The 22038-nt window shown below is 36.0% G+C and overlaps 4 protein-coding genes across 11 annotated transcripts; 2 read left to right on the top strand and 2 right to left on the bottom strand.

The window, feature by feature from the left end:
• LOC105163244 (transcription factor bHLH66-like) lies at positions 673-6855 on the bottom strand. 5 transcript variants are annotated; one of them, XM_011081525.2, is made up of 9 exons: positions 6700-6855; positions 5362-5559; positions 5107-5160; positions 4869-4997; positions 4644-4709; positions 4144-4209; positions 3604-3663; positions 3311-3494; positions 673-970 (listed from the first exon to the last, which is right to left on the bottom strand). In XM_011081525.2, the coding sequence occupies exons 2-9, from the start codon at positions 5548-5550 to the stop codon at positions 942-944; spliced, it is 777 nt and encodes a 258-aa protein (XP_011079827.1). In that variant the 5' UTR covers positions 5551-5559; positions 6700-6855; the 3' UTR covers positions 673-941. The 5 variants fall into 5 exon arrangements, with proteins under 5 accessions (XP_011079827.1, XP_020550207.1, XP_020550205.1 ...); XM_020694548.1 differs by having other exon boundaries at positions 5362-5680; positions 6700-6851; XM_020694546.1 differs by lacking the exon at positions 6700-6855 and adding an exon at positions 6294-6690 and having other exon boundaries at positions 5362-5680.
• LOC105163246 (uncharacterized isomerase BH0283) lies at positions 7898-15602 on the top strand. 3 transcript variants are annotated; one of them, XM_020694480.1, is made up of 11 exons: positions 7902-8182; positions 8319-8389; positions 8855-8963; positions 9256-9338; positions 9644-9802; positions 10254-10355; positions 13491-13700; positions 14221-14529; positions 14742-14903; positions 15119-15202; positions 15288-15602. In XM_020694480.1, exons 1-11 carry the CDS (start codon positions 8110-8112, stop codon positions 15393-15395), a joined length of 1470 nt encoding a protein of 489 aa, XP_020550139.1. In that variant the 5' UTR covers positions 7902-8109; the 3' UTR covers positions 15396-15602. The 3 variants fall into 3 exon arrangements, with proteins under 3 accessions (XP_011079829.1, XP_020550139.1, XP_011079828.1); XM_011081527.2 differs by lacking the exons at positions 13491-13700; positions 14221-14529; positions 14742-14903; positions 15119-15202; positions 15288-15602 and adding an exon at positions 10559-10979 and having other exon boundaries at positions 7898-8182; XM_011081526.2 differs by lacking the exons at positions 7902-8182; positions 8319-8389; positions 8855-8963; ... (1 more) ...; positions 9644-9802; positions 10254-10355 and adding an exon at positions 13182-13399.
• LOC105163248 (basic 7S globulin-like) lies at positions 16710-17909 on the bottom strand. The gene has a single exon (XM_011081528.2). The coding sequence runs from the start codon at positions 17907-17909 to the stop codon at positions 16710-16712; it is 1200 nt and encodes a 399-aa protein (XP_011079830.1).
• On the top strand, positions 19266-21384 carry LOC105163249 (small nuclear ribonucleoprotein Sm D1-like). Of its 2 annotated transcripts, none has more exons than XM_011081530.2 (4): positions 19266-19417; positions 19509-19585; positions 20811-21002; positions 21093-21384. In XM_011081530.2, the coding sequence occupies exons 1-4, from the start codon at positions 19404-19406 to the stop codon at positions 21152-21154; spliced, it is 345 nt and encodes a 114-aa protein (XP_011079832.1). In that variant the 5' UTR covers positions 19266-19403; the 3' UTR covers positions 21155-21384. The 2 variants fall into 2 exon arrangements, with proteins under 2 accessions (XP_011079832.1, XP_011079833.1); XM_011081531.2 differs by having other exon boundaries at positions 19298-19412.

Here is a 22038-nt window from a genome sequence, read left to right on the forward strand (position 1 = left end):
ATCAATAACTTTTTAAAAAGTATGTTATAATTAATTTAAAAAAATATTGTAAAAGTAGACTAACACCCGTATATATGTTTATATGTTTGTTTGATTAGAATAGGAAGTCCAAACTTAAGCACTATATTTACATAGTTCCTTATCTGGAACATTAGAAATCCAGAGAAATTCAAATCAAATAGTAAATTGGATACATTTTGAAAATCAGGCAAAGGCATGATAGAAAAAGGATCAAATGTGTTGGAACAATCTTTAGGCGTGCTTTTAGCACAAGCTCATGGAAAAGCCTTCTCATTTTTTATGAATATATAGTTTACCTATCACATCAAGGAATCTTATTCCAAGTTTCTGCATGCTTACATCATCCATGATCACTTAATTATTATGATGATACATGAAATAGCAACAGTTCCCTATTGCCACTCTTATGAATGTGTAATCCCAATACTTTGAAAGGAAACAAAACTACACAAATTTGAAAGATTTGCTGTTGTTTTTCATGCCTGCATAACAAATCATAGTCAACTTGATCTATCCATGTTTCACTTGATCTTCATCTAATTACTGGTAGATGATAGAGATAATAGCTTCCGTATATAAGACAATGAAGACACGTAGGTTTTAACTAGAGAATCTCAACGTACAGTATGCATAGGATCAACACGGGCAAAGTCAAAAATCATGTTCATCCTTGATATTTGAGTTTGAACAATTTAGCGCTCGTTTAATTCTAATTGTAACGTGCCAACTTTATAACATCCAAAGGCAACTCAGTATCAACCCAACTACCAAAAGATATAATAACTAGTAAAGCCACTTGATTTACCTCCATAAATAGACTCATGAGAAGGTGATGTCATATCAGTTGGCAATCTGTGCACTAACATCACATCAATTGTGCATATCCCAAAAATTACGCCGTACCATATTTTTCTTGATGATCACTTGGAGATTAGAACTGCACCTTTTTCTGCATGTAAACCCAGAAAAGAAGTAAAAAGAAATCAGTTGGAAGTCCCAGTTAAATCCTTTTAGATAGATAAAAGCTGCCAATATCTTAAAACCAGTCCATCACTTCTCCAGAACCCAGTTAAGCGCGGCATGCTTTGGACTATAGCATATCATCACAAGTGAAGTCAATCAATAGAAAACAGTACTACAATATTGCACGGAGTAATAAGGTGATCACAATAACATTTTGGATCTTGCTGATGAAAATGCCAACAAGTAAACCCCCTACCCCCCAACCAAACAAAAAAGAAAAAGGAGTAGTAGTTCAAGACAAACATATTACATAGTTTACATCAAATTACAGAAAAAATAAAGTCTTGTTGAATGTCAATACTATCAAATTCAGTCTTGTTGTGGTCCTTTTGAAGGTATGCAGCAAGTTTTGACCAGTAATTCCTAGATAACCATAACTGGCCGTCTAGCTTGATGCTCAGGACCACGCACGGAGTCATGGTTACTTGACTTTTCATCGTGTAATGACAGACAATCATGTATGATCCTATGGTTCTTGCTGCTCATGCTAGCATCAAAAGATGCCAGTCACCACCCCTCACCTGAACTTCGCCAATGAGGCAGAAAGTTGGTCAGACAAAGGTTACTTGGTCCCAGCTTTTAATCACAGAATGATTTAAGAATCTCCCTGCCTTTACTCATTCTAAGTATCTGTTCTTTGGCCATTGATATTTCAGAAGGCCAGAAGGATGCTGTTTACTGTCCCTTGTTCTATTTGTTCAATAGCAGGCATCACTCAGATGGAGCAACCAAACGTAAAAGAAAAGACATTGCCAAGTAATACTCAGGACCACAAAGTCCTTTCTAGAGCTGAAATAACCAGCTAGAATAAAAGGCAGAAAACATCTCAGCACAACAGAAATAATGCCTAAATAATATCATAGATATAAGTTAAACACAAATCTCAAGCTTGGAGAAAAGGCATGCATCTCCACAGAATCACATAAAGTATCAACATTTTGGAGGAAATAGATGTTCTAGAACTGCGCCAAACATTTACTGTTTTAGTTAAAAGTTGTATCAATTTCATCGATCTGTGAACTGCCAACTTTATTCAAGTTGTCTAGCAAACTAAATCCTTTGACTTTCACATTTTCAAGAGCGTGCTAAGCGGATGCTGAAATGCTTTGTAGCTGATTTATTAGATTTTGAGAGAGCATGGACGCTGTGTTCCTATGAAGAGAAGTCAAATCATGCACGTGGAAAACTGGAAATGTGGAAAATGAGGACTGAAATTGGGTGAAGAGGATCAGTGAAGAAGGAAACTAAAGTAGCACATCAGAATTTTACGATCATATGTGAACCTTAATTGCATGATGGGGCTTGATTTCAGCTCTCCTCTAGCAAGGAATGCTAATTGAGGTAGCAAATATTTCCATTATCGACATTTTCCTTCAAAAGCACCTTAAGACTGCCAGAAAAGTTTTGGATACGGGAAAACATATTTGCATCCCAATAGAAGAAGACACTGGCCATTCATCATTTATTTGCTTTCCTTTTCCAAATATTCTCTGGGCTTGAGACCAAGTTTGCTTGATAGACAAGAGCCACAATTTTCATAGTTTTACATCATCATTTTGTATAATTTTGATAGTTTCCTCATTTGCATAAAGAACGTAATATTTACTCAACAAAATAATGTTACTATGATCCACTTTTGCACCAAATTCTGGAAACTTGTTTCGTAGCAGTTTTATGCAAGTGTTAGGAGAGTTTTTTTATCATTTTTATGTTTGATACATCCTTTCCTTTCTTATCCTCTTTTATACTTTTCCCATATTGGTACTATTTGCTATACCTTTTGTATTAGGGAAAAAGTTACTCTGCGACATTGTATTGATGAGCTGCATTAGGATATCTTTAATCTCAGATGACAGCTTCATCACAACGACCTCGGATAAAAAGAAGAATAACAAATTCAAACCTGGATGAGGTGTACATTATCAAAGATCTATGTGCTGTATTCAGACATAAGATATTGGTTAATTCCAGGATTCAATATAATTAAGTCAATCAAACCAAAGACTCGATGGTGCAAGAACCTATGATGTCATGTATATTAACTGTCAATTGGCACAAACTTTAGTAAAAGCAGATGTCCGGGAAAGACTGAAGAATACTAACAAATGACCATATAGACAAAGCATGTATTGGTTGCAAAATCAAGACTGCACCCTTATAACTTTGTCATTACATAGATATCAGAAGATCTTTGTCTTAAAAAAATAACTGACAGCAAATAAGAGTACAATAAATCAGGACTTTGGTGTCAAAAAAAAAAACTAACCTTGGATGTCCAGTGTCTCCATGGGATCACATAATCCTTCTACTAAATTCACAGGCATCACTATAAGACCTCTGCTTTGCAACAATTCAGTAGCTGCTGAAGGATAAACATCAATGAACTTCCCCATTATCTCTTCCAGAGGCCCATTAAGCATCTGCTCTTGAACAAGATAATGTCCATGTCCCTGAGACAACCAAAGACATCTGATGTCAATGATGGGTGCATAATAGGGAATGCTTTTAGATAAAATGAAATTGTTCCATATATTTTAAGCAATCTGGTTTTTATAGTACCTCAAGGAAAATAAAAGAATTGGAAGTTGATTCACCACCTAGCCTGCTTCTGCACAGATCCTGCACAGTGAAATGCCCGGAAAATGAGTCCGTTTGAGAAAAAACAGTAAACTGAGGAAATCATATTCAACATCTTACAAACAACTTGGTTCAGACTTATAGCCATGATTACCAATTTTATATACATGTTACTAATGCAGGAAAAAGAGAGAGAATAAGCTGAAACAATAAAGTGAATCACCAAGTGAAAGGCTGTCATATGTGGTGTTTTGGATTAAACACATTATCTAGAAGAACATTTGTTTGACTTAAACACATAATCTAGAAGAACATTAGAAGGTCTAATCAGTCATAATATCCCAGCAAATGTAAGCAGGTATTTTGTTTCACCCATAAAATGTCATACACCAGCTTTTCTCCAAATATAAGCTAGTAGAGGGAATAGAAGTTTAACAGTTTAAGGAAATTCCTCTGATCCATTTTTAAATTTGAGTTAAAAGACGAAATTGAAAGGACATTATCACTAGGATAAAAATTCACCTTCACTTTATATTTCAGATACTGGACATGGTCAATGACTTCATCCAGCAAACCTGCTCTACCAACCTGCAAGCCACAACTTGTAAGTGGCTACCAATTCAGAAATTACCAAACTATTCCTTTACAATTTTCATTCATAACAATGGAGATTGGAGAGAGAATTGGTCTCCATGAAGCAGAACAATGTAGTCCATAAGTATCAGTAGGCAGATACCTCCTCCCAAGACAAAGTATGATAAATTGTCGGTCCATTAGAAAAATAAAGATCTGAAAATTTTGTCAACCTTGGTCTTTTAAATCCGGCATCTGTTAAAAAATCAGAAGTTACTCACATCTGCTGTTAAAAGTATTTATCTTAACAGCACTGGATATTTCAGTGGAAGGATTATGACTCCAGCAGCTTAGGGTCATCTATAAAAGTACTTATATTCACCTCTAACAAGGAAAAGCTATGAAAGAAAAAAACATTAGTTCTTGTTAAATATATATAACCATCTTACTTCTTTGGAATGAGGCACCAATTCCTGTAACGCATCTAGCCAATGTGATATTCTCAATCTGCGACACTGGAAAGAAGAATCAGAAAATCAGAAGCTGATCTGGGCCACAATCCCATTTTAAGTGGCAGGATGCATAAAGATCAATCAGTTCAAGTTTTAATATGTTTGTTTGATGTAAATTAACTCCATGAAAGTGATACAATTGATTGAAGCACTAATGCATACACGATCAGCAGCGTAGGCTTTCTCTCTTGATCTTTTTCTACGGGCTCCGGATGCGTATTTTGATTCAGCAGCACATGAACTTGAATAAGCTTGAAAAGCAGAGCTACAGTCTTCTGTCCAGCCTTGTTTCTGCAAGGCCAATTGCATGTGAGTTCCAGAAGAAACAAGTTGACAGCGCAATTTTTTGGTTTCTGTTTTTTTTTTTTTTTTTGTGTAGGAAAAATTTATAGCAATTCACCTGGACGCATGTGATGATAAAATTTCCTTCACTATGTGGCCTCAAATATTCTTCCTATTGGAGCAAAGTACATAAATTACAGCTCATATATGATTTACTTTCAGCATATATAAATATACACATAAGGAGCCAGTAAATAAATTAACTAAGATTTTTTTCTTTAAAACTACAACTTCTAAAATCCTCTTATTTCACAGTGGTACCAATTCCTCATTTGTAACCGAGCATTATGTATAGATGGTTATGCTGGCTTACCAAGTGAGAAGGATCTGCTAGTCTAGAACTAGGTACTTGTGAGGAAATGTCGTAAGACATTTGTTTCTGGATTTCAGTGTACCCCCTCTCAGCCAGAAAGTCAACATAATTTTGAGGTGTTTGTGGGCAATGCATCCATTCGGGAACAGGAACAGGTTCTGGATGGATCCAGTTACTTCCTGGGTTCATGATATAGTGCTGGCTTGCATCATAGTCGCCAAGTAAACCAGAAGCATTAGTTGCTATCCAATTAATACCCATTGGTAAAAACTGCAAATCATGTACGCAATTCTGTCCTTCCATGTCATCAGGCTCAGAACTGCCATGATAAATGTCAAACACAATATAACAGTTGGAATCTCTATCCATAAAACAGCAAGTTCATAAGCAAATCGCCAATTTCAGAAAATGAATTAAATTTTGAAGCAGATCACTAGGAGTCTGGCAAAATTCGAACCAAAAAAGAGAACAAAGTTGTCGCACAAACAGGGTGCGAGATGGTATGCAAACATTGAACTCGTACCCAGCTTTGACGGAATTGATTCTTTATGCGCGAATTGTACAACTACTCAGCATCGATTAGGGAAATTAAAATTGAGAATTAAATTAATTTACCATGATATGATGATAATAACCCATGAAACATAGCTAAAGAGATGGGTATTGACTCACTGACATTCCTTAGAAAGCAAATAACCGTGATCATGTCGCTCATACATGACATCCATTGCTTTGTACAGCAAAAGCCAAAAAACCAATCGAATGTCAACTGAAAGAAAATGATAATTATACAAAATCCATACAGTAAATATCCTCCTAATGTTCCCTTATTAAACAACCACAATAAATTTAGCTAAATCACCCATAGTCAGACCAAAATCAGCAATCAGTGCGTAAAAGCAGTTCATATATATGCGGAACTGCATTTCAACCTTCCACAATGAGTTTTCTTTCTTTTTCCCATAGTGATCCGCAGAATCATCCGTTTGCGTACTCCAATAAAAACTTATAAAAACAGAAAATGTGTGCGTGCCTGTTTATTACTACATATAATGTAAAAAAGCAAGGGGATAAACCGTATCCGAAATCCCCCAGCAACATCAAATATACGAATAAAAAACAGGAAAACACCATCCATCGAGTCAAACAAAGAAAAGATTGACTAAGCAGAGACAAGCGGATGTTAATCCGAATCCGCTAAAATTTTGATTTCATCCATATTGTATGCTAAGTAGGTAGAAAATCCGTGTCTTAGCCGGAGCAAATAAAACATAAGCGTAAATCAAGTTACACGGAAAGCAGCCTCGGTGAGGGGGAAACACTGGGAGAAATTCTTACAGGTTTTTCTCTTCGGATATTTGTTCAACAGAGGAGACGCTGTGAACGTGAGGAGAAAAAGGAAAAGAGTGTGTGTGTGTGTGTTGAGCTGTGAGATATGAGCTAACTAAAATGAGCAGGGGTGCGTACAGGTTTTAAGTGCATGGTACGTTTGTGCAATGAGTCGCCACTATTGCATTGCAGAGGGCGAACAGCAGCTGGTTTTCATGCTCTTCTTGTTGGATTTGAATGAATGGACAAAATTACCCCTTTCAACCCACACTTTGTATATTAATTATTTATTATAATGTCTTTTCTTAAGATTTTGCATAAATATACGTATATGTGGTTTGAAAAATTATATTTAACATTCATATATTTGGTTTTATCTAATAAATAAATTCATCCTGTAGTTTAAATTCTCCAAATTTGCTGATATTAGAAAAAAAAATAAAAATCCATTTGACTCCTAGTAACCTTATTACTAACTTAAAAGGTCAAGCAAATTTTTTTCTAATAAAATTATCATTATACATTTTCGCATGCTAATACATATGAGAATGTATATCTTATATTTTATATGGGTAGTTTGATCAGAAAAAATTAGTTGAACCTGCACTAAATTAGTACTAAGTTTATTGAAGATAAATATTAATTTTTATTTTTTTTCCTTAATATTAATAAATTCGGTGAAAATTGATTATATTAAGTTTTCGGTTCAAAGGCTGAACACATATGGGCTTCGTATGGGCCGAAAAGAAATGTCATTCAAAATTAGTCACTTGGGCCTAATAGCCCATTTCCAGTTCACTGTTGTTTTTTCCGAAGTAGCCCTTTGCCAATTCACATAAACTTATATTTGGGAAAAAAACGGAGTTTAAAGATTCATTTAAATTGATATAATTATTTTTATATAAATATAATGATAATTTATTTATAAAGTGATTTCGTTTTGTTCGACCCATAAATATTTTTGAAATTTTCGCAAGTGAAGTCAGTTTACTTTATAAGTTGCGGTGTGATTATTTTTTCGTTTTAATATTAAAAAGTGATACAATTTTTTTAATTTAAAGTATAATCTCATTAAAGAATTTAGTGGAAAAGAGTTGCAATAGAAAAGAAAATTGTGCACCACAATTCACCAATTTTGGGATAATTTGCGTCATAAAATCTTTATTATATTATTAAAGAAAAAAGGAGACAATGTGTTGTTTTGGGATCAAATGGCTCAAAAAGCATATTCCTAGTTCTTTCTCCATCTTGCTATTAAGGCCGTGTTTGGTATTAGCCCCCCTCAGGACTTGCAAGATTTCCTTCCTACCGGAGATTCAACAGATTTTCCCAGCTTCCCATATCTCTCTAAAAGCTCAACAAGCAGAAACCGAAACATACCCTTGAGAAGGGAGGAAACTTATAGCCACCCGAGCAATCATGGCGACTCCTGAAATTTTACAGACAGAGCAAGATCTTCTTATGTACGCCACCCTCTTCGAGAATTCCAAAGGTTCGATTTTTACCATGGGTTTCTTGTCTTTCCGCTGATTTGTTGGTTTAATCTCAGGAAAAATCCTGTTGGGCCGTGTTTGTTTCTTTTTCTTTTTACTAAAGGCGGTGGCTTTTGTGTCCAATATGGTTTGCAGATGGGAATGTGAAATCTCGGGGGATGGAAATTGAGAAGAAGATCGAGTTTCTTGAGGGCTTGGCTGGAAGAGTAATTTCTCATGTCTCTTTTATTGAAAGAGATGAATTATTTAGCATCCCTCTTTGATGAAGTCTTGATCTTGACTAATTGAACTTGCTCCAGCTCTGAAATGGTCAAATCTTGCTAACATTGAATGAATATTCAGATTTTGATTCAATGAAGCGTGTTCTTGCACTAGTTTCTTGTTAAGGTTCATTTTTCGATTTCAACGTTAGTGAGTTGAATTAAAAAGTGGAGTATAATGAATCATTAATAGAGCAAATTGGATCTTATTCTTGTTGTAGTTTAGCTCTTTAGAGGGTAGTAAGCAAACTTTAGTACCTTGTAATATCAAAGGTGGCTGTGAAAATTTTTAAAGTAGAAGATACTTACAATCGCAGCAATCGATGTTTCTGGTATGTTACGTCACATGCCCAAGAGCACTTGGATGTAATGTTTTGCAACTAGTGGGCTGATGCTCAATCCTCGCTGTAGGTTAGCAACAGAAGATCGCGGAGATGGTTAAATGATCGTTTGCTGATGGAGCTTGTTCCTCGTTTGAATGCTGACGAAATTAGAGGATTGTTTGCTCCACCACCTTGGGGTAAGTTTGTTCTTGGAAAAAAGTTGTAAACTGCCTTTAAAATCAAACACCGTCTAAGTTGATAAGCATCTTTATCTCCGTATATCATTAGGTTGTTAAAGATAACAGAAATGCTTAAGTTCTACATGATTGAAATTCATGCCATGACGATGTGGTCATAGAGGATTTCTTTGTTTGTGTGCCTTTGAAATGGTGCCCACTTCACGCATTTACCCTGGGCAAATGAATGTCCAAGCATCCCAGATGCTTGGTATATGCTAAATTTGATGATTTCAATCATTTGATTTTGCAGGTGATGATGTGCCTCCTTCACCGTTTTGCATGACAAATGTGGGGGAGTGGGATAATTTCAGAAATATAGACATGGATAAGGAGGTTCTCTGCTTTTATTTACATTATCAAATGGGATGCATTTGTTATATATTGAAAAAGAAAGAGAGCCTAATTTTGGCCAGTTTTAAGCTCTTTCTATCTGCAATGTATGTGTCCCACATCGGGAATTTTAAAAGTCATGATTTGTTATTTGCTGAGCATGAGATAGAGAAATCGAGTGTTCTATTTGTTGTTTTGATTTCTGTCATTATGCTGTGCTTCTCTGTCCGAATCGTGACATATTGCTTTTAGTATCCGACTATTATCCTCTACATGCTCCAACTCTTTGTGATTTCCTGCTCTGGTAGGCATCTATCATGAAATCCCTTGAAAGCTCGTCGGCAAAGCGGAGAGACCGGCTAGATGCTGACAAAGTCGCTACACTTACTGCTTGGCACCGGGTAGATAGTAGAACTAGAGAGGCACTTCGTCGATGCTATCTTTCAGACTTGATCAATGGATACGAGGTATTTGAGATTTGCTTGATAAAATCATATATTCACTTCCTATTATTTAACCAGAGAGTACTTTTTACACCAAAAAATTTGGACTAGGGTCGTATTTATCATAGCGTAATTGCACATGCAGAAGTTGATGATTTTACCTTCAACTTCTCCTACTTATTTTCATGGAATCTTTACTACAATTCAAATATGCATATAAATACTGTTCTTCTGTTCAAATAAAATATAGTACTTAGTCTCGTATTTCAGCAGCCGATCTTTTATACTACTCCATGACATCTCATATTCTCACAGCGGTAATTTTATCCTACTTAGCCTCATATTTCCTTATGCCCTTCAGGCAGATGAACTAACCATCCATCAAGCTTTTATCATATTTATGGATTTTTCTTTTCCTGGCTTATGAATTCTATTCCCTCCACCTGCTGCAACTAATTGCAATAATCGCTTTCAGGAATGCATCCGAGCTTTTGTCAAGGACAGCGGCAACAGAGATGTTCTGGTGCTACACGTTCAAGATCCTTTCCATCGCCTACTACTACACGGTGTTTGCGAAGTACATCTTTCGATTTTATTTTCACTTTCATTGATTTCCACGCCCGCATTTCCAATGTATAACTCTCTGTATATCTAGAATCTTGGCTGCGGATATGATTTTATGTCAAATTATCTTGAATCTTGCAAAGTCGTGTAATTAGAGTGAAATTTCTCGAAACCAAGATTTGTTCCCGTTTTTCTGACATAATTGCCTTTGGACAGTTCTATAATTTGGTGTCGACCACAGTTACAGAGACGCAAGGCAGTGAGTCCTCAAAGATGACAAGGATAAAGAAGAAACAGTCGGTTTCCGCAGATCTCCCCAACATCACGCTCTCCAACTTCCTGAAGATGGCAAAAGAAGGGTTCTGGTGACTGATGCTGCCATTGTTTCCTTCAATCATCTGTACTATAAAACCAACAAACCAATCAACCAACCTGTGCTATTTTTACATTTGATTAGGTTTTACTAGGATGTAATGACTCGTTACTCCCATCATTTAATCACTCTAATAATTGCTCAGTGACCAAGAATTCCTTGTAATCCTAGTGTAATTCAGGTTATGTGTCTGTAAAAATTGTTGGATTTCAGGGTCTTGTTGTATCTTATATCATAAGGTTGAGACATCTTTGGTGCATGGAACAATGTGTAGTTCTCTTAACCAAGCTTTGATTAGTAATTAACTACAAATTATGTTGGGTAATTCACTTTAATGAAGACTAGAGATCGAGATCCTATAACCAAATATCTTTTGTCGAAGGCAAAAACTGGATTGGATTTTTTATTGTAAATTTCATTTCATTTTATAGTACATCCGAAATATTATTTCATGCGTATAAGAATGTCATTATGTATTTTATTTTAAAAACAAAATATATACATGTGTGTGCGTCGAATGGAGATCTCAGGGGGTGAAGAGAAGTTATCTTTGTGGTACGTATTGTTAGTTTTGTCTGTGTTCAATACGTCGGACGAGGTGAAATCTATCCATAATATAGGGCAACCTTGTCTGTCTGCCTTTCGAAAGATCAATCACACTATAATTCTTACACAGATATGGGCAGAAAGCTTGTGAAATACTCCACTCGTGATGGCGATGAGGTCATCTTCCTGTTTCTTTTAGCTAAATCAATCTCGAATACTGTTATATAAATATAATAAATACAGTAAAACCTTTATAAATTAATAAACTCTCTAAAATAATAAAATCTTCCGGTCCTGACTTGAGCCTTTGTAAAAAATCATCAAATTCGATAAGATAATAAAATAATAATTTTTTGGAAAATTCCTTTATAAATATTAGGTCCCATTAAAACTCTAAATTAATAATTCATAAATATTACAATTATAAATATTAAGGTAATTTACTAAAATATGAAGTCTGTAATGCTTTACGCATTTAATCATTCATGGATGATTTTGCTATGCCTTTTAGATGATGAGACATGGTTGGGTGTTATAAATTATTTTATTATCCTATAGAGATTTATGTAATATATGTTTCATTCATCATGCATGAATATATTTAATTGGTTATAATAGTTATTTAAGTGCAACGAATTACTGTAAACATGTATATAAGTAATTTCAATGAATTGATACATGTGTCTATGAATATAATAGTTAATTGTATATAGTAAATTGATATTATACATGAATATATTTAATTAGTTATAAAAAATTGATTGATGCATGAATATAATCAATGAAGCATATATGAATTCATTTATTTTCAATACATATGTACTAAATTTGCTGAATTTAAAAGGTCTCTCTTTTAATTAATAAAATATTAATTTATCGATAAATTAATATCTCTCTAAATTAATAAAATTTCATGGTTCCAAGGTTATTAATTTATAGAGATTTTATTGTACGTTACTCATCATAACATGACAATTTATATATAAATTGTTAGTGATTTGGATGAGAAGAATCAAAGAGTGTTGATCCGGGGAAAAGCTGTTTCTGTGATGGAAGGCTCATTCCTCCTTTAAATTTATAGATATTTTTTAAGTTACTATTTTTTTTTTTAAAAAAAATATGACCCTTGAAATAATTGGATTTAATTTTTTTTTTTTTATCTATCCGAATTAAAACAATAGAATAAAAATTTGTAAGGTGAGTGCCACAAATCACGGGTATGGACTCTACTTATAGGTCAATGGGGTGCAAACTTCAAAAGTTAGCTGCAACATATGATACACCATTTTAAAAATACGTGTGTTAGCCAACTAAAAAATAATAGTTTGAGATTTAGACTTATTTGGACAACGATATAACCGTTTGAGTGAGTTATTCTCAATCAACTCAAGTTCTGCAAAATTAGGTCAAGCCGCTGCCGATTCAGTCTGAGTTTGTTTTAGATTTTTTAGTATGATATGCCTCAAGATGCTGGGAGTATGTATGCCGTGAGTCCTTATTTTTTTGATCAATCATCCTATTATATTGAATTTATTTTTGGGCGAATCAAGTTAATGGAAGTACGAAAATAATGGTACAATATCTTGTTGATGGGCCATTAAGCTCAATCCTGTTGGACTGCTCGTTGGGGACCTACTGTCTTTGCTTTGGGTTTTGAGAAAAGTGATTAAGGGGTATAAACTAAATTTGATTGGCAAATATTTCAGACAACTATATATTTATTTATTAAAAAAAAATCGTGTTTATTGATAATCTACTTTGGGCCGAAGGTGAACTGGCATATTCTGGCCCATATCCATTTACCTCCAACTCTGAGGCCTGGGCCAAAGCCCAATACCCAAAATATCCAAATTACGGCCCGGGGACCCTCATCTCCACATTTGAAATTCTTAACCAATCATTGCAATTTGAGGCGGCGACGACTATCCGCCAAAACGGGTCAAACAAGCAAGTTGGAGGCAGGTAGCAATTTTCCAGTACTTCTCTGCATAATCTTATTTGATAATCGGATTCTTCGTTTACGAAAATGGGCAGTAGCTGATTGTTGAAAGTCGGGGAAGTTATCATCAGTAGTCTTGCTGTTGTTGATTTCCTCTGCGCAGTTCACCATGGCCAAGAAACCCGTCAGATACTGCGTCGTGAGTGGATTTTTATTTGTTTCTGCTCATCCACACGCAATAGCATGTTTGATTTTGTAATGGGTTTGATCTGTAAATGGAATAAACTCAGGTTGATGCATTTACTGACTCGGCGTACAAGGGGAACCCGGCGGCGGTGTGCCTGCTGGAGGAGGAGCGAGACGAGGAGTGGATGCAATTGGTGGCGCGTGAGTTCAATATATCGGAAACTTGCTACTTGACTCGGTTGTCCGACTCGGCTGAGTCCCTGACCGGTTCTGTCCCCAGGTTCCGACTTCGCTGGTTTACTCCTGTAGCTGAGGTACACTCTTAACTATTTCACTTCATTCTTCCAGATTGAGCATATCGTGATGGTCATTTGACAATTCAATACTTTATTATAATTTAATTCTATTTTTATAGCTTTTGATGAGGTATAGTGCATTGAGAATGGGTTTATGTGAATTACTCTTGATAGCCCATATACTGGTGATCAAATGATGTTGGGCCAGTTCAGTTTTGCTCACTCTCTTTACCTATTGAAGACATTCTTGATCTGGTTTTTTAGTTGGTTAAAAATGCTCCAAAGCTGATGTCAATTGTCAAGAACCACACACGACCCTGTCTTGGATTCAGTTTAAGTTTCCTTAAATGGTGGGTTGATGTTCAATTATATTGTACCGGAAAATGACAATTTTCAGTTCCAATGTCTGAATTCTTTTGTTTTGATTGCATGCTAGAAACTAGTTTAAACTATGGGTGCCTGTTTCCTCTGGTAATTCTTCATGTTTGATTAAAAATGTCAATGCAAGCAGATGGATGAGTTTGATGTTCATTTGTAGGTCAAACTTTGTGGACATGCAACTTTAGCTGCATCTCACTTTCTCTTCGCGTATAATTTGGTGAAATCTGATACAATTGAGTTCCTGACACTCTCGGGGATTCTGACGGCGAAAAGGGTACCTGAGACCAAAGTGTTAGATTTGCCCAACTCGCTGAATGGTAACGCACCTGACAGCTTCCTCATTGAACTGGATTTTCCAGTTGTTCCAGTAACACAGTACAATGGCCCTGGAGATGTTTCAGCTATTTCTAAAAGTTTGGGCGGTGCTTCTGTAAATGAGATCACGACTACAGACGGCGATCTCATTGTGCGTATTCCACTTTGTTGTTACATTGATGTTCTCGTTCTTGCAACAATAGCTAATTTATGCTACTTATTTGTAAGAGCTACTTAGTATGGAAGTGGATCTTCTTTTATATTAAAAGTTAACTTGCTCAATGAAGGTCTACGTTCTTGCACTACAGAGGTGAAAAAACTTTTTTGGCAAAAAGTGATATGCATATGCTATGATTTGGGCAGGTTATGCTGCCATCTGGGGAGGCAGTTGCCGAATTTGAGCCCAATTTTGATGAGATACAAAAGTGTCCTGGCAGAGGAATTATCATTACTGGACTTGCTCCTGCGGGCTCAGGATTTGATTTTTTCAGTCGTTTTTTCTGCCCAAAACTGGGGATTAACGAGGTAATATGCTGTAATCTTTTGAAAATATCTTATCTCCTTCCATGTACATTGAGTATGAACGCCCAAAATAAAGCACAATACAATGATATAGATATTTGAACTGTCTCGAGTCCATGATGTTACTCTTGTTAACCTGACCCTGAGGGCTGCAATTTCATATGTACAGACTACAATAATAATTCAGGAATAATATGCCACCATTTTTGCATGTTTAGGATCCTGTATGCGGAAGTGCACATTGTGCCTTAGCGCCCTACTGGAGCAAGAAGCTCGGGAAATCTGACTTTATCGCATATCAAGTAAACACATTCTCTCTGTGACTACACATTCTTGCACATTCAGATTTGATGTGCTAAAGCTGCTTATTTCATGCATTCGAATTAGGCATCGCCGAGAAGTGGCGTGCTACATCTGCATCTTGACGAGAAGAATCAAAGAGTGTTGCTTCGAGGCACAGCAGTGGCGGTGATGGAGGGTTCTCTTCTGGTGTAAATCAAAGAGAACTTTCAAGTGGATGAACTGCTTCAAATGTCTAATGACATAACATGATTTCTGAATAATGGTTTTTATGCAATTCCATGCAATGTACTGTACAATTTGGCTTATATATGCACAGCTTTGGATGACATGTATTGGCATTTCGAGGTTTTTATATGAAAATTTGGCAAGCAAGCACATTCGTTGTCTTGGCAACCTCATCAAAATAAGATAGGGGATTTTATGCAATTTACCAATTTCAAGGGGCACTTTGTTATTTCTCATTGTTCAGGGTGACAAGTGCAAATTACTGTAGAAGAATACTTTTAACTAAGGATAAAATACAGGGAGTTTTCCTTAAGTTTGTTATAATTGCAAATATTTTATATCGATATTTGAAAAATTATAAATATCTCTTTAAAATTAATAATCGTTTAACAAATATATCTCATGACTATCGATTGTACGGGATATTAATAAATAATCGTTAATTTTAAAAGAGCATTCGTATTATAATAAAATTTAAAGAGAGCCCAATATAATTTATTTTTTACGGTAAACAAGTTCAACCTAATGCAAATCATAGCACTTGTGACTTTTCTATCAATTTTGTAGAAAAAGGCAGAGGATGGGTGACGAAGAAAGCCCGATCCTTGTTTGTAAACGACAACTTAAAAGATTGTATGAAGCCCGGTCCTTCCATGTAAACAACACCTAAAAAGATTGCTCTAACATACAAATGAGTATTCTTTGATGAATTATGCTGAAAGGACATGACATGCAAATTCAAATTCAAAGAGAAGAAGACATAGATATCATCAGATAAATTCAATCCCAAGCAATAGGAAAAATTATTTTTAAATATTAATGACAATTATAATAGCTATCAAAACCCGTTTATTTTGTATTGTGGAATAAATAGGCTATAGATTAAATCAAAATTAAAATGTGTAATATAGAAATCCGGAATTAGTTGTAGTTAGTTTACTTAGATTGACTATGTTGATTATATAAAAATTAATCATGTATTTACTGTGTCACAAAATAATGATACACATGTAAAATGATCTAACTACAAATATGACTTTAGCTCATTAATGCACATGAAGGGAATTGATAATTTGCCATGCTAAAATCCGGACAAAATAGACATTTTGAGTTTTTGTCCAATTAGATTCCCATAGTTGATAACTCCACCGATTTAACTTAGTAGATTGAATTGTTCAACCTAAACAATAATTAGATGGGAGCTTACAGATACTTAACACGACTTTATTTATCAGCATGAATTTAGGATGTCACAATCATTACAAACGCTTTGCTTCTCACCTATCTCAAGTTATTGTTGGTTGTAAAATTAAAGTTAGCGCACATCGTACCATGTACTAAAAGGGAAGAACTAAACCCTAGCCTGTTGGACTGCAGATCAAATTGTAACAAGTTATCGTCCATTTGGTGCCCTCCAATCACGATCGACGATCTTGGGTTAGGCCCACCATCCAAAAATCCCAAACAGTAGAGATCCACACCATCACGAAAGATTCTGAACATTGAATTCCACCCAAAAATTCTCCAAATCACATCATCATCTTGCAGCACAAAATCCACGGTGGGAACTGCCGGTCCTATGCGCGTACTCATAACCTCATCCGCATTGTAGCAAACGTTGAATGGCTTTACAGGTTGTGTTATAGTGAGATTGAGCGCAGCTGATTCATTGACAAACGCCTCAGTCAATGCCCGGTAAATTGTAGAGTGCAGCGAGGTGTATGGAGTTACCGTGCTCAACTTGGTCCCACCAAATCCCTTCTCATCAATGCTCAGAAGCGTCTGATTGAACTTCACGGCCTTCCCGTTGACTTTTATTGCCGTCAAACCAATAAAATACTCGTTCGAGGGGTTGGAGTAATTTATTACCGTGCTCCCACTACCAGCTGGATCCGACAGGAGTGGGGTGTAATTAAGGAATTTTGAGAGGTCAATTTCGGGAAGAAAGTAATACGGGCCACCTGAACCGAAAAACGCCACCCCAGGAGCCGAGGGTGAACCGGACAAGCAAAGCGCAAACACCAAGTTCTCAGAGGAAAAACTGCTGACTTGCGCCGGGATCGACAAATTAGACCGGCCCAGACCGGCTAAACCGGCAGCACCCTTAACAAGGCCTTTGCGTAAAGACCTTTTGCCACATGCAAATATGAACCCCGGAATCTCACCAAGTTGACCCGGATTCCGGCCGTCGGTTACGGGCATAGAAAGCGAGTCACTGGAACAAACCGGACCGGGAGAAGCAGACCTAAGTTTGCATGAAGTGGAGCCGAAGGAGCTGTAATGGCTGTGACTACAGTAGACTAAAGTACTGAAGGAAGCGCTGATGTCAAGAAGTAAATTTGCGGGCTGTGGAGGGGTTTTTAGGTAAATTCTCAGCATGTACTTTTTACTGGGCAAGTCTGTCGTAATGGGTGCTAAGAAGGCTGGAAATGCAACTCCAAAGAAGAGAGAAAGAAGACAGAAGAGAACGAAAGTCGACATGTCTCGAATGATATTGCAGAAGAGTGTAAGGAGTTTGCATGAGGATAGATGTTAATAGCATGGAGCATGCATGCAATAAATGAAGACACGTGGATCATCCACACGTCAAGAAAGTATAAGTCGGTGTAATAGACTAGCGAATTGAATTTTCTATTATAAAATCTATTCTATTCTCTATTTCACTCAACATACACATCATATATATATATATACATAATTATCTTTAAAATAAATTACATGTCATCAGCTTTATGTACGTAATGTAACATGCATAAATTGAATGAAATAGAAGATAAATAGAGAGAGTATATCCGAGTGAGGTAAGCGGGTGATAAGAGGACGAAGGCGTGAGTTTGGGGTCTTGTTGGCTTGCGGGGAATCGCAACCTGCGAGGTTAGGACGATGATGATCCGATGAATGCCCGGTTGGTGTGGCTACTATTGGTTCATCGGGCTGTGGCAAATCTGATGGCATCATTGATTTTGGAAGTACATCCTTAAATTTGGGCTATTTTTCTTGCACGAATTAAGGATGACAGAATTTACTATATATTCTCCAAGGTACCACAAACATGTCAAGAATATTGTTATTTCATCCAAATATAAAGCCTTAAAATTATGATGTCGGGATTTATATAGCTAGTATCATGTGCTGAAACACCTAGGTTAAGGAATATTATTCGGTAAGCCTATGAAATAGGGTGTCAATGGTTATATCAGCGTGTTTGGTCCGACCAAAAAAGCTAGCTAGTGTAGAAACTGAATTATACTTAATTTGTATATACGCTGTTGATTATTATTATTATAGTGGTTCATTTTTTGGCTATTTATGTCACTATGATCTGTGGTATGAGCTCTGCTAATTTAATGCCAATTGTATGGTCCGACTTAACTATGATTTACCCGATTCAAATAAAAATGCAAGCAAACTAGAATATATATGTGTTTTAGATCAACTAGGATTTATTTACCCTCTCATCGGATTTATAGTCTATTTACACAAATTATTCGTATCTTTTGAAAAATTATACATACACCCACAAAAAATATCAATAATATTACACAAACTATTTTTTATTTTTTTTTTCTGTTATGGGTGATTTCTATAATATTTGTAAAAAATATGAATGATTTGTATAAATAAATTATAAATTATGGGTGTAAATATTCCAATAAAAAGATGTTGAAGGGCTTTTTAGTGTTTTATTTTTATTGGGCCGAACATCAATGATTCTTTTCAATGGTTTAATTTAAGGGGTTGATATCTTAGGATTAGGAGGGGCAGCCCATTGAGGAGTATTCGTGAGATGGAGGCCCAAAAGTTTTCAGGAGCGAAAATACGACGCCGTCGTGGTCGTCGGTAATTTAGTAGTTGGTCGCTGGAAGCCTAAAAGGCTAAAACCCTCTCCTCCTTCAGAAGGCTCTCCCTCGCGTTGTTTTGTTGTTGCTTGTACAAAACCCTAGCTCTCCTCTCGTCTGCCCCTCGCTCGCCAAAATGAAGCTCGTAAGGTTTGTCTTCTCTTCAGTACGTTCTTTTGATTCCGCTTCATTTTTATTCTAATATGTTTTGATGTGTCTTTTGATATTTTACTTTGATCAGGTTTTTGATGAAATTGAACAATGAGACTGTGTCGATTGAGCTCAAGAACGGCACCGTTGTACACGGCACCATTACAGGTTCTTCTCTTCCTCCAGACCTCGATTATCGATTATTGTTGTATCTTTCGGGGAATTTTATGTGCGATTGTGAGTTTTTTAACTGTCGTTATCGGCATTAGATGTGGAAATGGAGAGAAGAGGAATTGGTTGTGCACTGTGGTTGTTGTTGCAAATGAATATAGTAAGGGCAGTATTTTTTAATTGGAGCAAGTCAATAAAATTTGATGATTCAGAAATTCCTTCAAGTCCAGTTGGAACTAGAGTTGGGCGAATTCCTGCTTCATTGTGAGATCTTTGGTTGGTTCATGTTGATAAATGAATTCTGCAAGCTAGACAAGCATTTGTTCTGATTATGATTTTGCTTTCAAACAATATCACTATTGCTAGTTTCTAGTTTTTCCAGAAATATGTGTGGACTAGTTCGTTCATGGGAAAGATACTAGTGTTATGATTATGCTTTCAGACAACATAAGTATCGTTAGTTTCTAATTCTTATCTAAAGCACTTTCCCGTTTGCTGTACACAATGTTTCCTGTTGGACTAGGTTTTTTCTAGTAAGATGAGTCCAGGTTCTCATGGAAATTTCATTGTTGATCATAGCGAGATCAAACATAATTTTAATATAATTATTGGAGACATGATAAAACTGATCTTCCACCCTAAAGCAATTGGCTTATCTGGTTAAAAATATTGTAGACATAGTTATTAACGGCCCGCCATGGCGCACACATTGCGCAGGCTCAGAGCCATTTTGTAAAATGGCTCTGAGTTGCTTATGGCGATGCCATTATACATATAGCGCCTCAGGGATGGAGCCTAAAAAAAAGTGGACGAAGCCCAGTGTAAATTTATTAAAAATAAAATAAAAACAATCAAAATATCTTGCAAAAATGAGTGAAATTAGAGATTAGGGAAGATTTGGATTTGTGTTTGTTTTATAATGATTATGTAGGATTTGTTTAATCATCTTGCATGTTTTGAAGTTTTGAAATCCTATATTTTTCCTAAGACTTATTTATTTTGCAAATTTCTTTTATGGTATTATCATTAAAATTAGTTCTAGTGTTTATATTTACTTATTTATGCATTATTGATGTGAATATATATTGATGTATGAAATATATATTTATTCAGTACATGTATTCCGTACTATAAAAATGCTTGCGCCCTCGCCGTGCGCTATTAACAACTATGATTCTGGATATTTATTGCAGTCTGATTGTATTTCTGTTCCTTTTTATAGGTGTTGATATCAGCATGAACACGCATTTGAAGACTGTAAAGCTTATCTTGAAGGGAAAGAATCCAGTGACTATGGATCATTTGAGTGTAAGGGGTAATAATATTCGTTATTACATCCTTCCTGACAGCTTAAATCTTGAGACATTGCTGGTGGAAGAGACACCTAGAGTCAAGCCCAAGAAGCCAACTGCAGGTATGACCATAGTTGCTTCTAGGTTTGTTTATGATTCATGTTCATGTTCACCTCCCCTGGTGTCTGATGTTCTATCATCTACCTTTTCAGGGAGACCTCTGGGGCGTGGCAGGGGCCGTGGTCGTGGGCGTGGACGTGGTAGAGGCCGCTAGATTTTGCTGCAATCATATCATTTTTGTAGCATTTGTCATGTAAACATCTGTATTGAAGAATTGCATGTTCCTAGCTAGCAGTACGGGTACCTGAGTATTGATCCGTGGAATGTTTACAGGTAAAGATCATTGGAAGTTTAGTAACTTTTGTGAGGTTCCGCTCAATTCACACGGTCTATTTTGTACTTTTGCATGTCTTGTGGGTTCAATATATGATGATCTTATCACTATCTACATGCCATATCGACCTTAGAGGTGAACTTTTTTCCTTTAAAAACATTTCTTCGGATGACTCTAGTATGACCATGGCTGTTGAAACCTCATCATAATAGACAGCCAAGTTTAATTTTCCCTCGACGCCCCAAAGACAGGGCTGCATTTTGCCTAATAATTGCAGTGCTTGGTGAATTTCAGCATGCTGCTTCTTCAATTTCATACCTGAAAAGTTCTAATTAGATGATACAAGGGAGCAATCTCTATAAAAAGTTCAATTCCTTGTGGTATTCTGGTTTCCTGAAGGCACAACATGTCTAGCAAATATGTAAAGTTGCTTTGACATGAAATAAGGATTTGGTATGTGGCTCCATCATAGAGTCATATCCATGTTTTGTCACGGGGGGCAGCCTAGTCATTTTCTATGGTGTATTTGCTTATCGAATTGAAGATAGTATAGGCAAGTCATTAATGAGGGCTCTTTATCCTTCGGATAAGGCTTGTTTCTCTATATGATTTTCTGCGAATTTTTAGCTTTCTTTCCTTTTCCTTTTAAAATCCCAAAAATAATTAATCAGAAGTTGCTTGTTTTATTAACTTGAAACTTACATCGAGTTTCACGAAACCATTCTCCCCAGAAGATGATATATGGATCGAAGCAATTTATTCAA

The sequence above is a fragment of the Sesamum indicum genome, linkage group LG6 (genome assembly GCF_000512975.1).
Source record: "Sesamum indicum cultivar Zhongzhi No. 13 linkage group LG6, S_indicum_v1.0, whole genome shotgun sequence".
NCBI lineage: Eukaryota > Viridiplantae > Streptophyta > Magnoliopsida > Lamiales > Pedaliaceae > Sesamum > Sesamum indicum.